Source organism: Artemia franciscana, chromosome 16 (assembly GCF_032884065.1).
Source record: "Artemia franciscana chromosome 16, ASM3288406v1, whole genome shotgun sequence".
In the NCBI taxonomy this organism is placed as follows: domain Eukaryota; kingdom Metazoa; phylum Arthropoda; class Branchiopoda; order Anostraca; family Artemiidae; genus Artemia; species Artemia franciscana.
The window spans coordinates 35,385,406-35,410,162 of record NC_088878.1 but is presented as its reverse complement, the minus strand read 5'-3'; the positions used below and the strand labels follow the sequence as shown (position 1 = coordinate 35,410,162).

Genomic DNA, 24,757 nt, shown 5'->3' with positions numbered 1-24,757 from the left:
GCCTCCTCATAATACCTCGCTATTTACGCTAAAGTGTTTTTAGTAATTTCAACTATTTATTCCACGGCCTTTGTGATTCAGGGGTAATTCTTAAGGAATTGGGACAAAATTCAAGTTTTAGTGTAAAGAGCGAGATATTGACGAAGGGTTGAACCTCCTCATATACGTAATTAAAACATACGATAATAGAATTTCTTTACGTAAGTTAATACGTAAATTACGTATATTTTTTTTACTAATAAAAACGTTCGTAAAAAATTAAAGTTCTAGTTGCCTTTTTAAGTAATCAAAAAATTGGAGGGCAACTAGGCCTCCTCCGCCGCTCCTTTTTTTCAAAGTCTTCAAATTAAAACTATGAGAAAGTTATTTGGCCAAAAAAAAATAATAAGGAAATTTCATTTTAATAATTTATGTGCGGCGTGCCATAATCGAAACTTGCATTAATTCAAAAACCTTCAGAAATTAAATAAAAAAGACAAGTTTTTTTTTAACTGAAAGTAAAAAGCGACATTAAAACTTAAAACGAACAGAAATTAATTACTTAAAATAGTGTTAACTGGTGTCAGGGCTGTGTCGATGTTTTTTTTAGGAGGAATCGGGGGTTACAAAGGGATTTTTTCGGTAGTTTTTGCAAACAAATTTCAAAAAACGACTAAAATTTTTCTTTATATTAATTTTTGTTACTTTTTATTATTAGAAAATTTTTTTGGGGAAGGGGGGGTTAAAAACTCCTATATCCCCTGGATACGGCCTTTTCTAGTGTTAATGGTATTCTAAGACATCGTTCATTCTAAGGTTGAGTTCATTACATTATTTACCTGCTTGCATAATGAATTTCCTAAAAAAATTGTTTATCTTTTTCCAAATAAATCTATGAAGAAAAAGTAGGGCTTAGTGGTGTTGTACTTTATCATAAAAGAAAAGAGCCAAGATTTATCTTTTTCCAAAGAAAAGATAAGTGTTTTTCAGCAACATAAAACAAGTTTCCATCGTAGTAGAGCAAGAATTCTCAGAGACAGAAAACACTTATAGTGTTTTATATTTACATTCTTTCTTAGCATACGCATTCATTAAGTGCTAATATGACACAAGAATACAGAAAGGAAAAGAATGGAATTATATACGAGATTGCAAAACCTGAACATTATGAGGACATGAAGCGATTGTTCTTACATGATTTTATGGACCGTGAACCGCTTTCGATGGCTGCTGGCCATAATAACGAATTCAAAACGGACGAAGAAAAAGAGTGAGTCGATCAGTAATATTCCTTAGCCTATCAAAAACAACCTGAACTATTTCTCAACCATTCTCTTTATTTTTTAACCCATTGAAACGCAATTTCAGTTTAGATTGCCTACACTGGTAGCATAATTTGCTTTAACCCCAAATTTCCTACCATAATAATCGTTTGTCGAGTAGTTGATGCAAGAATACCAAGAAGTACTTCATCAAAATTTTCTCCTGCTAATTGACCCTAATTTGAAATAGCTCACGGCACTTAAGGGAAAAGTGTCCAATTCATCGTCCTCCACATGGCTGAGTGGGCAATTATTCTTTGTTTAAGTTCTTTTCCTAATTTTCAAAAGTGGCTTTCCCCCACTGGAAGACAGGGTGCTCTCAACTGCATTCATATCTGTATAAATGTTCTCGGAATATTCAACTTAAAGTAAACCCCCGATCTGTATTTAGAATTAACTTGTCTCTTTGATACTAAACTCTTGGAAATATTTAGTTCACAAAACTCCTTCTGGGATTTTGGCTATTCTAGCTTTACTCTAAAGATTTCCAGCAGACAAGTTATGTCATCTCATTGATCCGTAACATCATTCCATAAATACGAGAAACCCGCCCCATCAAGCAACTTTTCAATATCAATATCAATGTCAATGTTTATTCTTCCTCAGACTTAATAATTCTTCACAATCTTCCCCAGCTAAGCTATTGTCTTACGGCGTTATTACTTTAAGTCCAATTCGTATTGCTTAGAAAGCTCTTTCCAACTTAAGGAAATACATACCTAGGTCTCTTTTGAGTACTAATGTTGGTGCTGTTTATGGAGACCAAGTGCTCTCATAGAGTACATTCTTTATTACTACCATGTTACCTCAAATCATACCTCATACAAAATAATAAAATTTATTATAACTAAATATTTTACTGTAAAAAAAGATATGGTGTCAACTTTTACAAGAGCTTGAATGGGTCTGTGACAGTGAAGAAAATTTTGGGAGGTTGATTATTAGTGTTTCTTTGAACGTAACAATAAATCTAGTTTAAAAAAATATCAACTTTTTTGGTGGTTTTGATAAGCTTTAGTATGCACAAGTACTGACATTGGTCTTAATAGTATTGTAAAATAAACTTCGTCAAATATGTACATGCAAAATACTCCTTATTCCATGTAAAATATCCTGTTAACTCATTTGTATTTTCTAGCAAAACTGAAAATTAATACGAGAGATGTATCAACGAATTGTCTTGCACATGGCGCTGAATTGTTCTACTACGAGACTTGGTATCAGGGTCATATCGAGGATTTTTTTTGGGGGTGAGGGGTTGTTAAAAAGGATTTTTCTGATTGTTTTCCTGATTTTTTCCATGATTTTATGAGGTAATTTACGGTGATTACCTCAGTAGTAAAAACAAGAGATAAGGGTTGATTTCCCTCCAATCATTCTAAGCACCTATAAGCGATACTAGAAAACCTCTAATTTCCGATTAGTCTTCTATCAAGTTTCTAAAATCACCTATTCAATACGAAGTGCCAAGGGTCCTCTGGATCTCCAACTGCTTAAAATTAATCCCAAATAAATTCTGAGAGGGTCTTTCTAACAACATAATTATCCTTCGAAATAACCAAGAAAAAAATCAGGAAAAAAGTTAACTCGTTCTATTAATTCTTATGTCTAAGGAATATTAGCATTTTATTAATAACGTATATTAGGGCATAATATATAGGGAAAAACCCAAAGGGCGATGGGCACAAAACCTGAAAGAAAATAGCAGGAAAAAATAATATTGAAAAAATCAATCAAATGATTAAACAAATATCTAAAAATTAAAAACATGAATATAAACATTAATCATTTTAGAACACCGCCCCAGAGGGTCATGCTGACAAGAATAAACCACCCCAGTATCTTAATACTTAATATCTAGTCCCAACCTGTTATTGCTTATGCATAAAATGTCTTCCACCCAAGCGAAACGGTACAACCGTTTGACAAAAAACAAAATGTTTACTCTGAGTCAAGAATACTCAATGATTAATCTTGGGTTCAATGATTAAAAGTCAGAAGTCGTACTATCCAAATTGGGCCCAGTTCTCAAAGGATATATAGTTGATCTTGATTGTGTATTAGTTGTTCCTAACCCGAAATACGATATCTTGGCCTCACAATCTGTAACTCTCTTAAAACAACTAGAGAGCTCCTTATCCGCCATTTTTAGCGTCGGACGTCCAGCGCCTACAGGAACATAGTATCTATTAAACTTCTTTTTAATCGCCGGTTAATAGCTAAATTGTATAACTCATATGCGTTTCCAAATGTTTTGCACCTTACACCTTTTTATTGCAAACAAGTTTATTGCCGGTGTGCTAAATATCTCTTTGGCCTACCCCCTTGACAAAACAAAAATCGCAAAGAAAAGAAGAACGAGGACAATAAACAGGCAGTGAAAAAATTAAAAATTATGCAATTACTACGGTCAAGACCTCCTCTTGACCGTCCTCAGGGCAGAATAAACTGATAAAATATACATATATATATATATATATATATATATATATATATATATATATATATATATATATATATATATATATATATATATATATATATATATAAAACTTAAAACAAAACTCAAAACTAAAATATGATAAAATATGATTGGATCCTCCTCTACCAAAATCTATGATCAAACTGCAACAGATTTGACCTATCTAACTATAGAACGAATATTGGGGTTAGAGCGGTAGCTAGCAACCTTGTATGAGACGATCATTTCAAATACCAGGAAACAGAATAACCCAGTTAGATTAAAACAAGAAGTACACTATTAGAACCACCTTGTCCGAATCCCTATTGTAATTTTACCAGTTTATTCTGCACTGAGGACGGTCAAGCGGAGGTTTTGACCGAAATATTTGCATAATTTTCAATTTTGTCACCGGCTGTTTATTGTCCTCGCTCTTCTTTTCTTTGCGATTTTGTGTTTTGTCATGATTTACCAGTGTGGTCTCAGAAATTATTTACCTACCATCTTGGGCAGTTAATTCTTGAGCTAATAGTAGATACGGTATTATAGACCCTAATGCTGCTATCGGTAGATGCATTGAAGCTTATAATAAGGGAATTAATGAAAATTTATGGTCATCCCTTTTAAAACAGTAAACATTTCTCTTTTTTTAATTGTTATGTGTATTGCGTTTTTGTAATTACTTGGGTAATTATTGTGATTGTATCCATATAGTATGAATTTTAATTTTGTTTTATTTATCATTTCTGTCTTTCTCTTTTTTTATACTTCATTTGTTATTGTGTTAATACCGGTTCATAAATAAATTCAATTCAATACCCATTCCCCAGCAGTTTTCCCACCCACAAGCATTTTCCCTCCTTAACTCAAAAAAATTTATTTCTAAAATCTCTTAACCCTTCAAGAAAATCAGGAAATCAAGAAAATTAAAAAATTTTGTCTCCCTCTCTCCACACATCAAACAGCTGTAAGGACCACTCCCGATTATAACCCTTCCCAAACATATTCTCCTTTCCCTGAGTGGCATAACATCATCTTATCCAGATTAAGAAATAACTAGTAAAAAATCGTAAAAAAAAACAAGCCAACTATTAAAATGCAGAAAATAAGAACTAAACTTTGTTGCCACCGTTATAATAATGCATTTTTTAAAACCAATTTTTGTACTTGTTAATTATTCAGAACACACCCAAGAAGTGAATTATGGTTAATCCCAGTGAAATATACTAAATATCATGAAAATATAATACTTTAGAATCGAAATTATGGAAACTACGACAAAGAATTATGGAAAGCAGGCCGCCCAGAACGTATTATATTAAATACCTTACATTACGTAACCTAACCAATATACTTATTATATAAATTAAATATTTAATTAAAATATATCTATAACGTAGTTTTTACACCGATTCTAATCTAATTGTCTCTGAATACAAATAGCTAAACCGGTTTTCGTCAGTTCTTGCAGAACTAAATTCTCGTGTGTGTTCCTAATCATCAACAAGTACCTATTTTTTTTTTTTCTCTAATTTCCTTCCTTAAACCTTTTCTTCCTTTTTTTTATCTTTTATCATCCATAATTTATTTTAGGAGGGAGGGATAAAACCTTGAAAATCACTTCACAATATTTTGGTTTGCATAAACTTGCATCTTTTAGTTTTATCTTTGGTTCATTTACATCATTGGCGGTTTTCCATCAATTTACATCTTTTAGAAGTGAGATCATGAGGAAGTGGTTAACTCCACTACATGAAAGTCAGCTATCAATACTTGCTAAAGATGCAGCTACGAACGAAATTATTGGACTCAGAACATGCAAAATTTTAAGGAAGGGGTGCAAAAAGGAATCAAATATAGAAGGTAATTTAAGACTATTTCATTTACATTCCTGTAGTTTATTACCGTTTAACGTAGTTTAGTGTAGTCGCATATATAGTTTATTGTTTAACCTACTACACGACTTTATTATAGGGTAACTTACGTTACCTGGTCAAAATTACCAACGCTGTAAAACGAAAATTCAGTAATTCAACTTGCGAAATTCACCGAAATTTTTGTAGTTTATTAAAACATTTACTAAAAATGTATTAAAATATCGTTTACTAAAACATTTCCTTAGTTTAATTCCGTTTAATGTAGTTTATTATAGTCAAACTGTAGTAAATAGTGACCCTGCTCAATAGTAACCAAAACTCTAAACAAGAGCTAAGAGCTCATAGGGCACTTGTGGCGAGGCAAGAAGAGCTAAGAGCCGAAAGATCATATGGTATGAGCTCTAGCAAAATTCTATGAATCACTAGATTGATTTAAAAGGAAAATAAGAGGCTTAATGCCGATCAGGACTTAAAATAAGAGCTCTGAGTCACGATGTCCTTCTAAATATAAAAATTCAATAAGATCCAATCACCCACTCGTATGTTATAAATCCCTAATTTTTTCTAATTTTTCCTCTCCCTTTAGCCCCCCAGATGGTCGAATCCGGGAGAACGACTTTATCAAGTCAATTTGTGCAGCTCCCTGACAGGCCTACCCTTTATCGTCGTCTTAGCACGTCCAGAAGCACCAAACTCGCCAAATCACTGAACCCCTTCCCCCAAACTCCACCAAAGAGAGTGAATCCAGTACGGTTCTGTCAATGACGTATCAAGAACATTTGCTTCTTCTATCCATCAAGCTTCATCCCGATTCCTCCACTCCAAGTGTTTTCCAGGATTTCCCCCTCCAACTTCCTCCAATGTAAAAAGATCTGGTCGGGATTTGAAATAAGAGCTCTGAGACATGGATTCCTTCTAATTATCAAATTTCATTAAGATCCGATCGCCTATTCGTAAAATAAAAATACCCCAATTTTCACGTTTTCCAAGAATTCCGGTTTCCCCCTCCAACTCCCCCTAAAGTAACAGGATCTGGTCAGAATTTAAAATTAAAGCTTTAAAGCACAAGACCCTTCTAAATATCAAATTTCATTAAGATCTGTTCACCCTTTCGTAAGTTACAAATACCTCAATTTTCAAAATTCTCCCCCCCCCCCAACTCCACCAAAGACAGCAGATCCGGTCCGACTATGTCAGTCACGTGTCTTAGACAGGTTTTTATTCTTCCCATCCAGTTTCGTCCTGATACCACCGCTTGAAGTATTTTCTAAGATTTCCAGTTCTCCTCAACTGCCCCCCCCCCAAATTACGCTGGATCCGGTTGATATTTAAAATAAAAGATCTGTGTCACTTCTAAATATGAAGTTTCTTAAAGTTCCGGTCACTCCTTCAAAAGTTAAAAATACGTCATTTTTTCCAATTTTTCAGAGTTAACCCCCCCCCCCAATAGAGCGGATCCGTTCCAATTATGTAAATCACGTATCTAAGACTTCTGCTTATTTTTCCCACCAAGTTTCATCCCGATCCCTCCAATCTAACCGTTTTCCATGATTTTAGGTACCCCCACTCCAAACTCTCCCCAATGTCACCAGGTCCGGCCAAGACTTAAAATAAGAGCTTCGAGACACGATATCCTTCTAGATATCAAATTTCATTGAGATCCGATCACCCGTTTGTAAGTTAAAAATACCTTATTTTCTAATTTTTCAGAATTTTTCAAAAACCCCCCTCCCAACTACCATAAAAGAGAATAGATACGTTTCAGTTATGTCAATCATGTATCTAAGACTTGTGCTTATTTTTCCCACCAAGTTTCATCCCGATCCCTTCGCTCTAAGTGTCTTCCAAGTTTTAGGTTTCCCCCTCCCAACTCCCCCCTATGTCACCAGATCTGTTCGGGATTTAAAATAAGAGCTCTGAGACACAATATCCTTCCAAATATTAAATTTCATAAAGGTCTGGTCACCATTTCGCAAGTTACAAATACCTCAATTTTCAAAATCCTCCCCCCCCCAACTCCAACAAAGACAGCAGATCCAGTCCGGTTATGTCAGTTACGTGTCTTAGACAGGTTTTTATTCTTCCCATCCAGTTTCGTCCTGATATCCCCGCTTGACGTATTTTCTAAGATTTCCGGTTCCCCTCAACTGCCCCCCCCCCTCCAATTACGTTGGATCCGGTTGAAATTTAAAATAAGAGATTTGAGTCACTTCTAAATATGAAGTTTCTTTAAGATCCGATCACTCCTTCGAAAGTTAAAAATACGTCATTTTTTCTAATTTTTCAGAATTAACTCCCCCCTCCCATATAGAGCAGATCCGTTCCAAATATGTAAATCACGTATCTAAGACTTATTATCTAAGACTGCTTATTTTTCCCACCAAGTTTCATCCCGATCCCTCCAATCTAACCGTTTTCCATGATTTTAGGTTCCCCCACTCCAAACTCCTCCCAATGTCACCAGACCCGGTCAGGACTAAAAATAAGAGCTTTGAGACACGATATCCTTCTAAATATCAAATTTCATTGAGGTCCGATCACCCGTTTATAAGTTAAAAATACCTCATTTTTTCTAATTTTTCAGAATTAACTCCCCTCCCAAGTACCCCAAAGAGAGCGAATCCGTTCCTGTTATGTCAATCACGTGTCTAGGACTTGTGCTTATTTTTCCAACCAAGTTTCATCCCGATCCCTCCACTCTAAGTGTTTTCCAAGTTTTAGGTTTCCCCCTCCCAACTCCCCCCTAAATGTCACCAGATCGGTCCGGGATTTAAGGTAAGAGCTCTGAGACACAATATCCTTCTAAATATCAGATTTCATTGAGATCCGATCACCCGTTCGTAAGTTAAAAATACCTCATTTTTTCTAATTTTTCAGAATTAACCCCCCCCCCACCAAATAACCCAAAGAGAGCAGATCCGTTCCAGTTATGTCAATCATGTTTCTAGGACTTGTGCTTATTTTTCCCACCAATTTTCATCCCGATTCCTCCACTCTAAGTGTTTTCCAAGATTTTAGGTTTCACCCTTCCAGCTCCCCACCCCCAATGTCCCCAGATCCGGTCGGGATTTAAAATAAGAGCTCTAAGACACGATATCCCTCTAAACATCAAATTTCATTCGGATTCGATCACCCGTTCGTAATTTAAAAATACCTCATTTTTTCTAATTTTTCAGAATTAACTCCCCCCCCCAGCTACCCCAAAGAGAGCGGATCCATTCCGGTTATGTCAATCATGTATCTAGGACTTGTGCCAATTTTTCCCACCAAGTTTCATTCCGATCCCTCCACTCTAAGTGTATTCCATGATTTTAGGTTTCCCCCTCCCAACTCTCTCCCCCCTCCCCAATGTCACCAGATCCGGTCGAGATTTGAACTAAGAGTTTTGAGACACGACATTCTTCTAAATATCAAATTTCATTGAGATCCGATCACCTGTTCGTAGTTAAAAATACCTAATTTTTTCTAATTTTTCAGAATCTATCCCCCCTCCCACCTACCCCAAAGAGAGCAGATACGTTCCGGTTATGCAATCATGTATCTAAAACTTGTGCTTATTTTTCCCGCCAAGTTTCATCCCGATCTCTCCACTCTAAGTGTCTTCCAAGTTTTAGGTTTCCCCCTCCCAACTCCCCCCCCCGTGTCACCAGATCTGTTCGGGATTTAAAATAAGAGCTCTGAGACACAATATCCTTCTAAATATAAAATTTCATTGAGATCCGATCACCCGTTCGTAAGTTAAAAATACTTCAATTTTTCTATTTTTTCCGAATTAACGGCCCCCCCACTCTCCCCCAGATGGTCAAATCAGGAAAAAGACTATTTCTAATTTAATTGGTCTGGTCCCTGATACGCCTGCCGAATTTCATCGTCCTGGCTTACCTGGAAGTGCCTAAAGTAGCAAAATCGGGACCGACAGACCGACAGAATTTGCGATTGCTATATGTCACTTGGTTAATACAAAGTGTCATAAAATGGATAAAAATGGATATTTTGAGGCCAATAGCAACATCAAAAGAATTGCATTTTAATGCTGATTTTAAATATACGAGTTTCATCAAGTTTAGTCTTACCCATCAAAAGTTACAAGCCTGAGAAAATTTGCCTTATTTTAGAAAATAGGGGAACACCCCTAAAAGTCATAGAATCTTAACCAAAATCACACCATCAGATTCAGCGTATCAAAGAACGCTATTGTAGAAGTTTCAAGCTCCTTTCTGCAAAAATGTAGAACTTTGTATTTTTCGCCACGGATGCGTGTTTATTGGTTTGTTAAGTTTTTTTTTTTTTTTTTTTTTCCCTATTGGGATCACCCTAGTGGTCCTAAAATGTTGCAAGAGGGCTCATTCTAATGAAAATGAAAAGTTTTAGTGCCCTTGTTGAGTGATTAAAAAATTGGAGGGTACCTCGGCCCCCTCCCACGCTAATTATTTTCCCAAAGTCAACGGATCAAAGTTCTGAAATAGCTATTTTATTCAGAGTGTTTGAAAACCCTTATAACTATGTCTTTGGGAACGAATTACTCCCCCAAAGTCCCCGTGGGAGGACCTACGAGTTACAAACTTTGACCAGTGCTTACATATAGTAATGGTTATTGGGAAATGTACAGACGTTTTCAGGGGAATTTTTTTGGTTGGGGGAAGGGGCTGAGAAGAGGGGTATATTTCGGGGGAACTTTACATCGTGGAATTGTTCATGTGGGGATAAAACTTCCATGAAGGGAGCGCAGGATTTTCTAGCATTATTAAAAAAAACAATGAAAAAATAAATATGAAAGAGTTTTTTCAACTGGAAGTAAGGAGCAACATTAAAACTTAAGAATAACAAAAATTATTACGCATATGAGGGGCTCACCTCCTCTTAACACCTTGCTCTTTACGCTAAAGTATTTTTAGTAATTTCAACTATTTATTCGACGGCTTTTGTAATTCAGGGGTCATTCTTAATGGATTGGGACAAAATTTAAGCTTTAGTGTAAAGAGCGAGGTACTGACGAGGGGGTGAACCCCTTCATATATGTAATAAAAATATGGAATACAAAAATTCGTTACGTAAGCCAATTTATAAGTTAGGTATATCTTTTACTAATAAAAAAATTCGTAAATAAATTGAAAGTTTAAGTAACCAAAAAATCGGAGGGTAACAAGGCCTCCTTCCCTGAACCTTTTTTTTCAAAATCATTCGATCAAAACTATGAGAAAGCCATTTAGCCAAAAAAAAGTATATAAAATTAATTTTAATTATTCATTTGCGGAGAGCCATAATCAAAACATGCATTGATTCAAAAACGTACAGAAATTAAATAAAAAAAAAAAAGAAGTTTTTTTAACGGAAAGTAAGGAGCGGCATTAAAACTTAAAACAAACAGAAATTACTTAGTATATATCTCCTCAACGCCCCGCTCTTTACGCTAAAGTTTCTTACTTTAAGAGGTAGAGTTAAGAGAAAGAGTCAAACTTTAGCGTAAAGAGCAGGGCTTTCAAGATTTCAATATTTTAATCAGATGTATTGGAGGAGGTTGCACGCAAGAGGGGAAGGTGAGGTTGGCTACTCTCTGATCGCTTTTGACTCTTAAAAAGAGCGAAAGAAATTTCGATCAAATCGGATGTGCCTCCTCTATGTTTATACATTCACGCCTTCCGTAAAAGCTGTATATGTTAACGGTGGATAACAACTTTGATTTATATGACTTGCTCTGAAGGCCGGAAGGGGGAGGGTAGTCCAAACCCGGAATCACAGTTATTTGACAGTTGGACTATTTTTAAAAAATGGCCGTATCAAAATTTTGATTCGTTGCATTGGGAGAAAAGAGGCCGTCCATGGAGGGGATAGCTGCTTTCTGTTGAATTCTAACTCTTCAAAGGAGCTAGAACTATCAATTTTCAATCAAGTAAGTTTCCTACATAGCTTATACGACCACCACTTCCATAAGAATTGGATATGCTCCTGAGGCTTAAATTTTTTCCCGGGCTCTGGTGGCTTTTTCCCGGGCTCTGGGAATTGTGTCAACCCTGAAGCATTGTTATATGATACGGACACATTGGACTATTTAAAAAAATGACTATCACAAAAGCTATATCGGATTCATTTAGAGAAAGTACGGCGAGGGGGAGCTGCTTGCCCTCCGATAACATCCGGATGTTTAAAAGGCGAATAAGGCTTCCAATTTTCCATCATATGAGCCCCCTCCAAACTTTATACGGCCAGCTTTCCCATAAGAAACTTACACCCCCCCGGGGCATAACTTACAACCCTTGCTCCAGGGCTCTTGGGGTTGTATCAATCCCGAAGGTATTGTTATACAATATCTGGACTAAATACAGCATAATGGCTACCTCAAATTGTCGATCACATAAATTTGGGGAAAACAGGGCGTGGGGGCCTGTTGGCCTCTGATCACTTTTGGCTCTTAAAACAGGGAGCCTGAACTTTCAGTTTCCAATTAAATGAGTCTCCTCTAAAGTTTAAAAGACTATTTCTTTCAATAAGACCTTATATACCCCTGGGGACTAAATTATAACCCTTGACCAAGGGGCTATGGGGGGCTCTATCAACCCCATAGGCATTTTTATATGATACATGAATAAAATGAATATCTTCAAGTTTCGACTGAATTCATTTGGGGGGAAAAGGAATGCGAGAGGGGGACTAGTTGCCCTCCGATCACTTTCGACGTTTAAAATGGAACTACAACTCTCAATTTCTAATCAAATCAGCACTTTCCAAAGCTTACACGACCGCCCTTTCCGTAGAAACCTTATATGCCTCGAGACATAACTTACAATGCTTGTCCCTGATGTCTAAGAGGCAATATCAACTTTGGAGTTTTTTTATTTGGTCTATTTCAAACAAAATGGCTATCTTAAAAATTTGATCAGATACTTTTTGGGATAAAAGGGAAAGGAAAGGGAGTTTAGTTGCTCTCTGGTTCCTTTAGACTCTTGAAAATTAACCTAGAACTTTCAACTTCATGAAACTAAAGCTTTAAGATTTATATGGAATGAATCCTAAATAAGGAACTAGAACTTTCAATTTCGAATCATTAGAGCCCTTCTAAAGCTTATACGGTTCCACCGAAACCTCATATGCCACCTGGACATAACTTAAAACTTACTCTTTCCGGCTCTGGGGGGGGGGTGACTTCAAATTTTTGTTATTTGATCATTGGACTCACATTTATGTGAGTTCACATTTATTGGACTATTCTGAACAAAAGTCATCTCAGATTTTTGATTGGATTTATTTGAGGAAAATAAGGCATTGTGGACAGAGTTTGTGGGGATAGATGCCCTTCGATAGATTTTGACTCTTCAAAGGGGAAAGGAACTTCAAACAAATAAGCCACCTCCAGAGTCTATAAGACCATTCCCTTTAATAAAACGTTATGTAACCCCGGAGAATAGCTTATAACCCTCCACCCTTGGCTTTAAGGGGTTGTTTCAACCCTACATGCTTTGTTGTATAATACGTGGACCATTTTCAACAAAATGGTTATGTTTTAAAAAGGGCGTGGTTAGGTTTGTGGCCTTCCTATTACTTTTGATTCTTTAGATGGAGCCAGAACTTTGACTTTCTAATCAAATAAGGACCCTCTTAAGTTTACATGGCGACCCTTTTCCTTAAAATCCTTACATGCCCCCAGGTAATAGTTTAAAACATTTGCACGTGCGCTCTGGGGGATGTGTCAACCCCAAAGTTTTGTTATATGATCTTTGGTCAATTTTTAACAAAAATACTCCCTCAAATTGGATTGGATGCATTTAGGGAAAGGAGGTGTGGGGGGTAGTGGCCATCCGATTACCTTTGACTCTTACCGCAGAAGTTTATACGACCACCTTTTCTAAAGAAACATTGTATGCATCTTTAGCATAGCTTACGACTCTCCCTATCTGGCTCTTGGGTGTTTTGACGATCCTTGAGTTTTGTTATCTCATCTTTGAACTATTTTGAACCAAATGGCTATCTCAAAATTTTGATCGGAAGTATTTGGGGAAAAAGATCTTGGGAAGGGGTAAGGGCTGATTCCCCTTCGATCACTTTCAACTCTTGAGAAGAGCACTATAACTTCCGATTTCAAATCCAATAACCCCCTCTGAGGCTTTATGACCACCCTATCCTTAAAAACCTTATATGCCCCCAGGCCATAACTTAGAAAATTAACTCAGGGCTCGGTGGCATTGTTTCAACCCCAAAGTTTTGTATATCTTATTTTTGAACTATTCATAACAAAATGGTTATCTCAAAATTTCTATCGAATGCACTCGGGCACGGGAGGGGTTTTGTTGCCCTCCAATCACTTTTGACTCATAAAAAGGACACTAAAATTTCCAATTCCTAATTGAATGAATTCCCTCCGAAGTTTTACTAGACCACCCTTTCCAAATGATATGCCAACGGGGAAAAAATAATAGCAATAATCATTGAAGCCTTATGGCTTTTACTATAGGTAACGCTACAGTTTTACATTTTGTATTTGTTCTTTCCAAGTTTGACTTTTCATTCAATTTAATTCCAACTGCTATCTCTATGTTTACTGTGATTCTTTATATAAAATTAAATAAAATAACAAGTTTTTTTTTAATGAAAGTAAGGAGCAACATTAAAACTTAAAATGAACAGAAACTAGTCCGTATATGAAAGGGGCTTTTCCTCCTCAACGCCTCACTCTTTACGCTAAAGTTTGACTCTTTCTCTTAACTCTATTTTTAAAACAGTAAGAATCTTTAGCGTAAAGAGTGGGGCCTTGAGAAGGAAAAGCCCCTTTCATATACGGAGTAATTTCTGTTCGTTTTTAGCTTTAATGTTGCTCCTTTCTTTCATTTAAAAAACTTGTTTTTTTTCATTTAATTTCTGGACGTTTTTAAATTAATGCATGTTTTGATCTTGGCTTCCTTACATGAACAATTAAAACAGAATTCGCATATTAATTAATTGTAATTAATCGGAGGATATTGAGAAAAAGGAGCGAAGGAGGAGACCTAGCTGCCCTCCAAGTTTTTGATCACTTAAAAAAGCAACTAGAACTTTATAACTTTTTACAAACGTTTTCATTGGTAAAAAATATACGTAACTAACAATTTCACATATGTTTTTATTGCGTATATGAGGGGGTTTAACCTTCGTTGATACCTCGCTCTTTACACTAGAGCTTAGATTTTGTCCCAGTTCCTTAAGAATGACCTCTGAATCACAAAGGCCGTAGAATAAATAGTTGAAATTACCAAAAATACTTTAGCGTAATGAGTGAGTTATAACGAGGAGGTAAACCCTTCATATGCGTAATAATTTTTGTTCGTTTTAAGTTTTAATGCGGCTCCTTACTTTATTTTGAAAAACTTTTTATGTTTATTTTTTCATTATTTTTTCAAATAATGCTAGAAAATGAGGCGCCCCCTTGATTAAAATTATCTTCCCCCATGAGAAGTTTTTCCATGGAAACATCTTCCCACGTAACCACAACTCTCCCCCCCCCAAAAAAAATCCCCCTGAAAACGTCTGTCAATTTTCTAGTAATTACTATATGTAAACACAGGTCAAAGTTTGCAACTTGCAGCCCCTCCCACGGGGACTGCGGGGGAGTAAGTCGTCCCTAAACATAGTTGTTAGGTTTTTCGACTACGGTGAATAGAATGGCTATCTTAGAATTTTTATCTGCTGACTTTTGGGAAAAATGAGCGTGGGAGGGGGCCTGGGTACCCTCCAATTTTTTGGCCACTTAAAAAGGGCACTAGAACTTATAATTTCCGTTAGAATGAACCCTCTCACAACATTCTAAGACTACTCTGTCGATACGATCACCCCTGGGAAAAAAAAATAATAATAAACACGCATCCGTGATCTGTCTTCTGGCAAAAAAAGCGAAATTCCACATTTTGTAGATTGGAGCTTGAAACTTCTACAAATAGGTTTTCTGATATGCTGAATCTGATGCTATTATTTTCGTTAAGATTGTAGGACTTTTAGAGGGCGATTCCCCCTATTTTCTAAAATAAGGGAAATTTTCTCAGGCTCCTAACTTTTGATGGGTAAGACTAAACTTAATGAAACTTATATATTTAAAATCAGCATTTAAATGCATTCCTTTTGATGTAACTATTGGTATCAAAATTCTATCTTTTAGGGTTTTGGTTACTATTAAGCCGGGTCGCTCCGTACTACAGTTCGTTACCACAAACTGTTTGATTTCTAATCGTTATGGGTTTCATTTGTTCTTTAATAGTAATTTTTGGTCGTTTTGAGTTTGAATTATTACAGAATTTTATCTCTGCTAGTCTTAAGTTTAAAATGGCTCCTTACCCATCTTTAAAAACATATTTTTCTGAAGTTTTTTTCTGTTAATTAATTACAATCAATGAACAAATTAAACCAAAACGAACAGAGATTAAAACAAATGATCGTGTCAAGTATAAAGACAGTCCATACTGCTAATGACAAATAAATTTCTTAGCCGCAAAAAAATGCAGGCAATAAACATCTCAACTAAAATATCAGAGCCTGATATTTTGACCATATATCAGAGCCTGATATCAGAGCCTGCGACAAAAAACACCTCAACTAAAATATCAGAGCCTGATATATTGATCAAAAATCAGAGCCTGATATCAGAGCTTGCAACAAAATCCAGGCAATAACACCTTAACTAAAATATCAGAGCCTGATATTTTGACCAAATACCAGAGGCTGATATCAGAACCTGCAACAAAAAACACCTCAACTAAAATATCAGAGCCTAATATTTTGATCAAAAATCGGAGCCTGATATCAAAGCTTGCAACAAAATGCAGGCACTAACACCTTAACTAAAATATCAGAGCCCATTCAGGAAAATATCAAGAGCTCATTCAGGAAAAAAATCTTGTTGATTTGATTCTTGGTGTTCTATTTTTGGCCTTTAAACAGTAGATTTTAATAACAACGCTCAAAATCCATTTTTTTTAAGCATGCAAGTAGTTAAAACAGAACACAACATAACAAGATTCCTGTAAAAAACTGATCAATCAACATTCGTCTCTATTTAAGGTTGTAACAACAGGGGAGTCAGGATAGTTTCAGGCCCTAAAGGCCAAAAGTTATTTTCAATCTATTTATTTCTGTAATGCCCCCCCCCCCTCTCCATCTGCCCAAAATTTAATGAGAAAGCTATTATTAAAATTTGTTGCCAAATTTTAAGCAAATACACAATTTTATGGCAAATCTTAATTCTTAAGCAGAAAACTGAAAAGAAAACTTTCAAACATTTTTTTTTTTCAAAAAAAAATTTCAATTAAAAACAAACAGAAATTTACTAAAAAGATTTTTTGAGGAATAGTAAGGAGCTATATTAAACAAAACTCAAGTAGAATGAACGTTAAATAATAATTCACATTTAACGTTAACGTTTAACGTTAAAAAGAAACTTTATTACGTTTAAAATGTAATAACGTTTTAATTGAGATTTAAACAATTTTGTTTCAAGCTGTGCGGTTTTTATTTTCCAAAACATCAATAACAACAATAAAACAGGAAATAATACTATAGTGTCACTTTTGAACAGAAAATATTTAGAAATTTTCGTTGTTGTATAATTTTAACATTAAAAATTCAAAATTGCTCAGATCATCAGGAGTTCTTTTTAAAAATTTTAATTACTATTGTAATTCTTTGTTTATTTATTTTTGTTCTTTTTGTCGGTGTTTTGTCATGTAGAACCTCCTTGTTCAAAATACATATAGTTTTCATTAGACCAAATGACTCTCTAGCTGTTTATAGGATTCGTCGGTAAAGAGGAGGGAGGGTAGCTCCACAATTCCTTATAAACCTTTATTAGCATTGTGAATTTTTTTTTCGTTGTGGTTTGGTTTATGCTGTAACAAATAAAAACAAACTGCTGAAAATAAATAGTGTTTTCAGTAAAATGCAAATGATGCTTCGATTTTTTAGTTGGTACTAGTCCTGGTTCTCTTTGTGGAAATTCCTGTTTTTTTTAAGTTTTACTACAGTGTTCACTCTAATTTCTAGTTGTTTTGGGATTCCTCGTCTATATTCTCCTCAATTGTTCGATTGTCGGGTTGATTGTTCTCTTCGTCTGTAGCAAGATATGCTGTCTTTATTTTTGAAGCGATGATTCATTTTAATTTAGTAGTCAAACGCTGGAAAAGCAGCCAACCTTGTCGATTATGTTTTTGTTCAATGAAGACTGACAGTATCAATACAAGATACTTTTAAGTAAGATACAAGGAAAATTAAGAGTGCTTTTATTTATATTACACGCAAAGATCTAGCTGCGTATAGTGTCCTGTTCTAGTAGAAATGTGTTTGACTTCAAACAAATTGCTATACAAGTGATTCTTAACTAACTGAATAAAAAGAATATGCTGACTCCGAATCCGAAAAGTCTTCCACTCCAGTTGAGGTTTTTTTTTTTATCCACCCTAAACCTAAAAAGCTTGAGTTTTGAGGTTAAGGGTGAATTTCTTAATGTAAAGACTGTCGTCCGGAAATGACTCTTTTGAGTTCTCGAAGTGGCTTAGGGGTTTTATTTAGTGTCATTGTATACATCGAATCATCAAAGAAGTTGGGACTGATGTTGAAGACCATGAGTTAGTCTCTGAGGTAAAAGGATTTTCACATCTCCGACTATTTTTCTGAAATTTCTGCTTTCTAACTGATAATGGTAGTGGTTGCAGCAGATAAAAAGTTAGATTTGAGGTACTAAAAACTATTTTAACCTTAAACTGCATTTTACTAAAGCAAAATAAGATACCATGTGTCAAATACTTAATATTTGATATTTTCTTAAGATTCTTCCAGCCAATTACAAATCAGGTTTATCTGTATTATTTTGCATGTTGTTCGTATATTCTGTGTTATTTTTGTATTTTTTTTCGAGAATTGTCATCGTCTACGAGTTCCGAAAGATTTTTCTCACCTTCGATACTTTATCTGAAAGTTCTCGTCTCTTGCTGTTGGAGTAAATATAAAAAAATTGTTTTTGTTAACTGAAATTAAGAAGTGACATTAAAACTTAAGACGAAAAGAAATTATTCCGTATATGAAAGAAGATATCTCCTCTTCAACGCCCCCCTCTTTGCGCAAAAGTTTGACTACTCCTCACAACGCTACTTTATGAAACAGCAAAAAGTGTAAAGAGCAGGACGTTGAGGAGGGGACAGCCCCTTTTATATACGGTTATTTCTGCTGCTCTTAGTTTTTAACATGGGTATTATTCTTTACTTTCCTATGAAACAACCTTTATTTTACTTGATTAATCAGCAACACAATGGAGAAAATTTATACAAAAAAGGAAAAGTCAATATCCTTCTAGATGAAATAAAATGCGGTATAATTAATTGTATTACTCATATCGCGTGCTTTTGAACATCCTAATGTATTATGGTGTCTGTGATATTTAAGTTTTATATTTTATTGATTGTTTTAGGGAGCATATCCTCATACCTAGAAGATTTAAAGAATTTTGACCTTTTTGAGAAGTACGGTGTTGAAGAAATTATCGAGTTTACATTTCTTGTCGTTAAACACACTCATACGCGTCAAGGAATTGCAAAGGTAATAGTTTTTTGGGTGTTTGACATGTTTTTTTTTGGGGGGGGGGAGCTCACAGCGCTATCAGCAGCACGATAATGTAGCCAAAGTAAAGAGCAAACGCCCTGTGCATTATTTTTTTACCAAGGCATTTCGTTTGGAATGAGTTGTCACAGAAACCGAGGAAGGGGCTCATTCGATCAGAAATCGGAAGTTCTAGCACTTATTTTGAGAATCGAAATGTCCTCACTATGGCAACTTTTTCCCAAAGACAGCTGGTCAAAATCTTGAGGTAGCCATTTTTTAAAACATTGATAAAAGGTTCCATAGCTATGCCCCTGAAGATCGCATGACAGCAAACCCTCTGGGGAAAGTACAAGACGACTGAAACATTATTTGACTTAAGTTTTGCTTGGTTTTGGTTTAATGTAACTCTTTATTTTTTTTCGAAAAATTTGTTTTGTGGAAAACGCTTATCAATATTAATATATACAATAGCTATGGCTAAGGCCTTATAGTTCCCTCACATTAGAAATTAAACCATAATATCTGATAGGCTATGCCAATGATAATTGGCATGATGATGCCAATGATAATTGGCAATGCCAATGTCACCATTCTTGCGTAAAAAGCTCACTTTTTAGGAAAAAGATTGGTTTTTAATTTTCCATATTGACGGGTTCCCCTAGCCCAACAACTTAAGGATATATGTTTTCAGTCCATCGAGAACTTTTCCCTTTTTAGGTGCTAATGATTGGGGGGGGGGCCCTGAAGTAAATCTTTGTAAGCTAAATTCTCTTGGCAGCAGGACTCACGGCTGTAAGTTCAAAACAAGTTTGAGACATAAAAAGACTTTTGACTCAGTTGTGACCCCTGGGAAAAAAAAAACAAAAAAAACGAACAAATAAACACGCACCCGTGATGTGTCTTCTGACAAAAAAATACGAAATTCCACATTTTTTAGATAGGAGCTTGGAATTTTCGCTATAGGGTTCTCTTATAGGCTGAACATGATGGTGTGATTTCGTTAAGATTCTATGACTTTTAGGGGGTGTTTCCCCCTATTTTCCAAATTAAGGCAAATTTTCTCAGGCTCGTAACTTTTGATGACAAAGATTAAATTTGATGAAACTTATATATCTAGAATCAGCATAAAAATTCAATTCTTTTTAGGTATCTTTTAGCATCAAAATTCCCTTTTTTAGAGTTTCGTTTACTATTGAGCCGGGTCGCTCCTTACTACAGTTCGTTACCACGAACTGTTTGATTACATAAAAAAAAACAGTTTTTTTTAACTGAAAGTAAGGAGAGACATTAAAACTTAAAACGAACAGAAATTACTCCGTATATGAAATGGGTTGTCCTCTCCGCAATCCCTCGCTCTTTATGCTAAATTTTGACTCTTTGCCACAATTCTGCTTTTTAAAACAATTAAAAGCTTTATCGTAAATGCTTTAGCGTTTACGCTCAACCCCTCCAACAATCAAAAAATCCCCATGGAAACGTCTGTACACCTCCCAATAGCCATTATTATATGTAAACATTGATCGAAGTTTGTAACTTGCAGCCCCTCTCCCTGGGACTGTGGGGGAGTAAGTCATTCCCAAAGACATAGTTATTATAGTTTTTGACTATGCGGAAACAAAATGACTATCTCAAGATTTTGATCTGTTGACTTTGGAGAAAAAATGAGCGTGGGAGGGGGCCTAGGTGCCCTCTAATTTTCTGGTCACTTAAAAAGGGCACTAGAACTTTTCATTTCTGTTAGAATGAGTGCTCTTGCGACATTCTAGGACCACTTGGTCGATACGATGACCCCTGGGGAAAAGAAAAAACAAAACAACAAATAAACTCGCATCCGTGATCTACCTTCTGGCAAAAAATACAAATTCCACATTTTGTAGATAGGAGCTTGAAACTTCTATAATAGGATTTTATGATACGCTGAATCTGATGGTGTAATTTTCGTTAAGATCCTATAGCTTTGAGAGGGTGTTTCCTCCTATTTTCTAAAAGAAGGCAAACGAACAGAGATTATTACGCATATGAGGGGTTCTAAAAATACTTTAGCATAAAGAGCGAGGTATTTAGGAGGAGATAAATACCTCGCTCTTTATGCTAAAGTATTTTTAGTAATTTCAACTATTTATTCTACGGCCTTTCTGATTCAGGGGTCATTCTTAAAGAATTGGGACAAAACTTACGATTTAGTGTAAAGAACGAGGTATAAACGAGGGTACAAACCCCCTCATATACATAATAATAATTAAAGAATATAAAAGTTTGTTACGTAAGTTAATTCAAAAGTTACGTATATTTTTTGCTAATAAAAAAATTCGTTAAAATTAAAATTAATATTTGCCTTTTTATGTAACCGAAAAATTGCATGGCAACTAGGCCTCCTTCCCCATCCCATATTTCTCAAAATCGTATGATCAAAACTAAGAGAAAGCCATTTAGCCAAAAAAGGAATTAATATGCAAATTTCGTTTGAATAGTTTACGTGTGGAGAGTCAAAATCAAACATGCATTAATTCAAAAACGTTCAGAAATTACATAAAAAAAACTAGGTTTTTTTAACTGAAAGTAAGGAGCGACATTAAAACTTAAAACGAACAGAAATTACTCCGTATATGAAATGGATTGTTCCCTCCGCAATCCCTCGCTCTTTACGCTAAAGTTTGACTCTTTGCCACAATTCTGCTTTTTAAAACAATTAAAAGCTTTAGCGTAAAGAGCGAGGGATTAATGCTAAATTTTGAGACTGTAGGTGTTTTTGATACCTTGGACCTGAGGGAAGATTTGTTTTGTGAGGAAAAATTAGCAACGGTACAAAAAGATTAAAAACAGTAAGGCTCTAGGTGTTGATGGTGTGGTAAAGGAAATTCTTAAATATGGTGGCCCTGAGGTTATATATAAGTTACTGAAGATTATTAATAAGATTTTTGATAAAGAGGAAGTAAATAGCGAGTTTAGGAGAATCTTAATTATACCACTGTTGAAGAAAGGTGATTAGAATGAGTTTGGTAATTTCCGAGACATTAGTGTGGTCGCTGTGGGAAGAAAATTACATAGTAATATGATACTTTTTAGACTGAGAGATGCTTTAGACAAAGTTTTAATAGAAGAACAGTGCAGTTTAAGAAACGAAATAGGATGTGTCACCAAAAATCACTCTTAGGTTAATAATTGAAAATTGTCTGAGTTTTTAAACACGTTTGGTCCTCAGTTTTATAGATAATGGGTAAGCGTTCGATTCTGATGATAGAAGAGCTTTAGCAAAGGTGTTATCCTTGTATGGTGTACCAGACAAATACATCAAAGCCATTAGTGCTATGTAGAGAATAACACTGCTGCGGTTAAGGTAGGAAATGAGTTTAGCAGCTGGTTTTGAATTAATTCAGGAGTTAAGTAGTGTTGTGTTCTATCTCCTTTATGTGGATAATTCTGATGGACTTGGTCTTAAGGAGTACAGGAAAGGTCAGGGAGACCACCTAATAAAATGGGGAGGAAAAACTCTCCTGGACTTAGTTGATGCTGATGATTTAAGCATCCTAGATGAAAGCGTGAGCAAAATGAATGAGCTTTTTGGAAGGTCAAGGTGCTAGAATAGGTCTGAAAATTAATGTCAAGAAACTAAGTCACTGAGGCTAGGAATAAGTGAACATGAAAAGATGACGCTGGGTAACGAAAATATTGATCATGTGGGCAGCTTCACTTACCTTTGTAGTATTACTAGTAAAGACGGTAGGAGCAGTGAAAATATTAAAAGAGGCTCAGGGTGTTTCTTCACAGTTAAATAAAAGTTTCGAAGAATAGAAAGATAATTCTGTAAACCAAGATTAGAATATTGGAAGCTATAGTGACAATATTAGTCATATATAGTCAAATAAGCATGGTCACTCTGAAAAGCGAATGAAGATTTGCTACATATTTTTCGAGAGAAATTGCCTACGCATTGTTTTGGGTGTCCACCTGACTAACCGTATTTCAAACGCTTTCTATGGCTATAATGAAAGAAAGATTAAGACGGCTAGGGCACGTTCTGTGGATGAAGAATGACAGATTGCCGAAGATTTTCCTTTTCGGCCTGCCGTCAAGAACTAAATGGAAAGCAGGTCGTTCTCGTTTGGGTTGGGAGGATGTCATAAAGAAATATTTAAATGAAATGGGAATTTACTGGAAGAATATAAATAGATATAAATAAATTAATAAATAAAAATATAAATAAATAAATATAAATAAAGAGGCTTTGAATAGATTGGTGTTTAGAAGGAGCGTACGTAACTGTTTTGGTCTCAGGCGGCTTGTTATTGTGGTGAGTTGTTAGTGGTAGTAGTAGTAGTGGTTGTAGTAATAGGAAAGGAGGAGATTTTTGTGTTGATGCTCTGATTAGCTGGGAACTCATGGGGATCATTTGCTAAGCAAAGATCCTTAGACTTTTTTAGGGTGCACTCTGGAAATGTCATGGATGCGACAGCAAATTAAAAAACATTGTGCGCGTCTGAGTTTTCAAATTATTCACAATATATTGAAGGAAGTTATTAAAATTCTCAGATTGTCAGAAGTGGTAGCCAAATTGATCAAAAATTTTATCAGGGGGAAAAGGTAGTGGTAAATCAAAAGACTGCAGGTGTCCATGTCATCGAAATAGAATATATACAATGGGTTGTCGATGACCTGGGGATAAAAGTGAAACCTCTAGGTATTGCAGGGGAGGGATGAAGGAATTCTGGATCAAGAGAATCTCAAATGTTGTGTTTAGGGATTTTTCTCTGATTCTACTATAGGTTTTTCAACGAATAAAACGGGCCATAATTTTTACGGCAATAAAACCTTGAGGAGGTTTTTTATATTTAATGTTTTGTTTTTCTTTTCTTTTTGGTGGATAGATAATTTATTAATTTATTTATAATTAATTAATTATTTTAATTAATTATAATTAATTTATAATTAATAATTAATTAATTTATTAAATAGAATATATACAATGGGTTACCGATGACCTGGGGATAAAGGTGAAACCTCTAGGTATTGCAGGGGAAGGATGGAGGAATTCTGGATCAAGAGAATCTCAAATGTTGTGTTTAGGGATTTTTCTCTGATTCTACTATAGGTTTTTCAACGAATAAAACGGGCCATAATTTTTACGGCAATAAAACCTTGAGGAGATTTTTTATATTTAATGTTTTGTTTTTCTTTTCTTTTTGGTGGATTGATAAATAATTTACAGTAAATAAAAGACGTTTAGGGAGGACTCTCCTGTACTTCCCCTTTTTATTGATATGCCATTGTCTTAACATATATTTTATTTTCCAGGAGCTAGTGCTTAAAGCTATGGAGCTAGCAAAAGAAAGAGGATTCTGTGCTGTCACCGTTATTGCGACAAACCCAATCACAATAAGTATGTTTGAGAAGCTAAATTTTGACATACTTAAAGAATTAAGTATAAGTGATTACACTATAGATGGCGTTAAAGCATTTCCCAATGCAGTGGAGGGGCATATAGGAAAACTATATGGAAAAAAATTATTGTAATATATCAAATATGACCTCTGGGATTTATACCATTTTTCTAGTAAATTCTCTAACATGTA

General features: G+C 35.2%; 1 protein-coding gene across 2 annotated transcripts; it reads left to right on the top strand.

Moving 5' to 3' along the window:
• Positions 1 to 976: 976 nt before the first annotated feature.
• LOC136037393 (arylalkylamine N-acetyltransferase-like 2) lies at positions 977 to 24,757 on the top strand. Of its 2 annotated transcripts, none has more exons than XM_065720138.1 (4): positions 977 to 1,249; positions 5,423 to 5,625; positions 19,057 to 19,184; positions 24,480 to 24,757. In XM_065720138.1, the coding sequence occupies exons 1-4, from the start codon at positions 1,083 to 1,085 to the stop codon at positions 24,696 to 24,698; spliced, it is 717 nt and encodes a 238-aa protein (XP_065576210.1). In that variant the 5' UTR covers positions 977 to 1,082; the 3' UTR covers positions 24,699 to 24,757. The 2 variants fall into 2 exon arrangements, with proteins under 2 accessions (XP_065576210.1, XP_065576211.1); XM_065720139.1 differs by having other exon boundaries at positions 980 to 1,249; positions 5,480 to 5,625.

Coding starts and splice junctions, on each gene's coding strand:
- LOC136037393 (XM_065720138.1), top strand. CDS start 1,083: ATGACACAAGAATACAGAAAGGAAAAGAATGGAATTATATACGAGATT. Junction 5,626..19,056: donor AAAGGAATCAAATATAGAAG/GTAATTTAAGAC, acceptor TGATTGTTTTAG/GGAGCATATCCTCATACCTA. Junction 19,185..24,479: donor CGCGTCAAGGAATTGCAAAG/GTAATAGTTTTT, acceptor TTTATTTTCCAG/GAGCTAGTGCTTAAAGCTAT.